The sequence below is a fragment of the Nicotiana tomentosiformis genome, chromosome 4 (genome assembly GCF_000390325.3).
Source record: "Nicotiana tomentosiformis chromosome 4, ASM39032v3, whole genome shotgun sequence".
Taxonomy (NCBI): domain Eukaryota; kingdom Viridiplantae; phylum Streptophyta; class Magnoliopsida; order Solanales; family Solanaceae; genus Nicotiana; species Nicotiana tomentosiformis.
In genome coordinates this window covers 97,641,099-97,644,353 of record NC_090815.1, presented here as the reverse complement: position 1 = coordinate 97,644,353, position 3,255 = coordinate 97,641,099, and the positions used below count along the sequence as shown (strand labels likewise).

The window sequence follows — 3,255 nt, the reverse complement described above, 5'->3', positions numbered from 1 at the left end:
AAATTTTTGCCGAGACCCTTGCCGGGTTCATACCCTATCCATAGTAGTATGCTTTCTATCTTTTTTCTCCACCATCGGTCCTTTTCAATTGCGTTGACTCGCTCAATACGATGGTATGTTTCTCCACCCAGCTTCTTTCTTTTTTTGATGATTGGAACAGTCTGATTAGTGTAGATGGGGTTACTTCCATCTCCATGAATGATTACCTCCTGATGATTCCACTAAAATTTCACAGCCTGATGCAGGGTTGAAGCCACTGCACTAGGAGCATGTATCCATGGTCGTCCCAATAATAGGTTGTAAGTAGCATATATATCCAGCACCTGAAACTCGACATCAAACCAAGTCGGGCCCATCTATAGACTGAGGTTGATCTCTCCAATGGTTGCTTTCAAAGATCCATCAAATGCTTTCACATTCATGCTTCACATCCGTATCTCGTGCAGGCATTTACCTAATCTCTTCAGAGTAGTCAGTTGGTATATGTTGAGACTTGAACCCCCGTCTATCAGGACCCTGGCGATGAACTTATACTCAACTCGCACTGTGATGTGTAGTGCCATGTTGTGACTCAATCCTTCTGGTGGTAATTCATCTTCATGAAAGGTGATTCTATGACTCTCCAATACTTTTCCGACCATGTTAGCCATCTCCCCACTAGTGATGTTGATGGGTACATAAGCTTCACTTAACACCTTCATCAAAGCATTCTAGTGTGTGTCTGAGTTTTGCAGCAGTGACAATATGGATATCTGGTAGGAGTTTTGTTCAAGTGGTCAACAAAAGAGTACTCTCTTGCTTGCACCTTCCTCCAAAGATCATCATTACCAGTCTCGACAATAGGCAGCTTAGATGCGGCTTCCTTGCTTGTTCCTCCCAGGTCCTCAGGGGTGTAAACTCGGCCAGTTCTAGTCATACCTTGTGCTGTCCATGTTTCCTCTATTTTTTCTTTTCCTTTTCTCCTTGCTTCCGCAACATAATCCCATGGGATGGCATCAGACTGGTAGGATGGCATGGGAGCTACCATCACGGTGAAGGGTGTAGATACCTCAACTTCAAAAGGTGCCTGGGTTTGGACCACAACTGGCGTGAGGGTGACTGGAGATGTTTTAGGAGCATCTCCCTCTCGAATGAGTCTTATTGACCCCTCCGAGTCCCATTCTTCATCTGTCTCTATAATATTCACTCCCTCACCTCTATGATCTGGGAGAGGATTGTTACGAATATTTGGTGCAACTTCCTTTGCCTGTATGACCTTAGTGTCGATCAATGTCTGAATTTTATCTTTTAATGTGCGGCACTCATCAATGGTATGACCCTTCATGCCTGAATGATAGGCACATGTATTGTTGGGGTTGATCCACTGGGAAGAACTATCCATAGCAATGGCAATTGGTCTATGAGTGACGTAACCAACAACCTTCAGCCTCTCGTGAAATTGGTCTATGGGTTCGGCAATTGGGGTGTATTGTCTAGGTGGCCTTCAGTCAAAATTTGGTCGTGGTTTTTGGTAGTTTTGGCGGGCGGGTGGTGGAGAATGGCAATATGCGGGTTGAGTATTATAGGCATGATAGGTGGTATCAAGTTATTGGTATCTAGGGGTGAGGGTTGGTATATGGGTGGAGGTGTTTGGTATGTGAGAGGAGACTTAGGACCCTGGGCTACCATTACGGCACCTACTTCTTTCTTTTTCGAAATACCTCCCGATTGCAAAGTTTTGTTCGTGGCCTGCAGCGCCTCGAAGTTGGTTACCATACCACTCTTAATCCCTTCTTCTATTCTTTCTCCTAGCTTGATGATATCGGAGAATTTGTGATTTTCAATAACCATCAACCTTTCATAATACTGCGGGTCTTGAGCTCTGACGAAGAACTTATTCATTTGTTCTTATTCAAGTGCTGGCCTTACTTTCGCAGCTTCTGATCTCCAATGAGTAGCATACTCGCGGAAGGTTTCTGTTGGCTTCTTCTTGAGGTTTTGAATGTAGAAAACATCTGGCGCATTTTCCGTGTTGAATCTGAATCTGTCCATGAAGTCTGATGCCATGCTTACCCAACCAACCCACTTATTCGGGTCTTGACTGATGTACCAAGACAAAGCATCTCCTATGAGGCTTCGCATGAACAACTTCATACGGATTTGTTCATTTTTGCTTACTCCTACAAGTTTTATCACAATATGTTCTCGGATGCACTTTCAGATCACCAGTCCCATCGAACATTTCGAACTTAGGAGGTTTGTAATCCTCCGGCAGTTCCACTTCCGGCTGAATACATAGGTCCTCATAGTTTAGACCTTCAATGCCTTTACCGACTTCAACATTCTGAACTCTACCAGTGAGCTTCTTGATTTTCTCTACCATGTTTTTAATGAGCAGGTCCTTCTCAGTCGATTCGGGTATGTATAGGGTTTGCGGCGGGGTGTGGGGTAAAGTTTCCACATATATCGAATTGCTTTGATGGATTCCCGGCACTTAGGTATAAGGGTGGTCATTGTTTGAGTTTTAGGGATCGGGAGTAGGTTGTGGCGCATTCTGGGGAGTGTGATAAGTAGTAGTTTATGGGTATTGAGTTAGATGATGGTGGTGGTGTTCAGGGGTTGGTACTGGTAGCGGGTTAAGGTTCTGGGGAGGTGCGGGATACTGGTATGGCGTAGGAGGATTGGGTGATGGGTTTTGGTTTTGTGTGTTTTACGGTGGTGTTTGTTTCTAGGTAGTCGGATTTTGCTGGTTGATGTCGGGGACACTGAGAGTGAGGGAGAGGTTTGCCAAATTTCGAACCTGCTCAAGCCCGCCTTGTAGTTCCAGGATTTTCTGTTCCAGACGTAAGGCCAACTCATTCTGTGCCGGAGTACTTCGGCCATCTGAAGTTTCAACGTTTTCTGCCATGGCGACGTTGTCTTTTTTGATACCACTCAAATCATCCATTTTCCCTTTTCCTTTGTTTTTGCCTTTAGGATCGCTTGGTGGAGGACCTCTGGATCTAGTGTGATATGCTGATGATGCCAGTATACACGAACCAACCTTGGAGAATGGGAATAATCAAAAGAAAGAAAAAGCAAAAAGGTTACCAAGTTAGTAAGGGATATTGAAAGAATGTTTGCGGTATTAAACATGTTTCACAAAGTCAGGCAATAATTCACATCTTAATTTGGGGACCTCATTGTGCCCGAGGTAGGCCTAAGCGACACATAGACTTGGAGAAAAATTGATGCCAATATTTGCGTCATTTCATTAATGCCAAAAATGAGTCAAAT

At 44.2% G+C, this 3,255-nt stretch overlaps 1 protein-coding gene across 1 annotated transcript; it reads right to left on the bottom strand.

Annotated features, from left to right (window-relative positions):
- Positions 1 to 1,887: 1,887 nt before the first annotated feature.
- Positions 1,888 to 2,362, bottom strand: LOC138910198 (uncharacterized). Its single transcript, XM_070201419.1, has 2 exons — positions 2,206 to 2,362; positions 1,888 to 2,159 (listed from the first exon to the last, which is right to left on the bottom strand). Exons 1-2 carry the CDS (start codon positions 2,360 to 2,362, stop codon positions 1,888 to 1,890), a joined length of 429 nt encoding a protein of 142 aa, XP_070057520.1.
- Between the last annotated feature and the right edge of the window lie 893 nt (positions 2,363 to 3,255).

Bases quoted from the DNA above. Each gene is read 5' to 3' on its own strand.
- LOC138910198 (XM_070201419.1), bottom strand. From the start codon at position 2,362: ATGGTAGAGAAAATCAAGAAGCTCACTGGTAGAGTTCAGAATGTTGAA. The intron at 2,160-2,205 runs GTGATCTGAAAG...TAAAACTTGTAG, and splicing joins CGAAATGTTCGATGGGACTG to GAGTAAGCAAAAATGAACAA.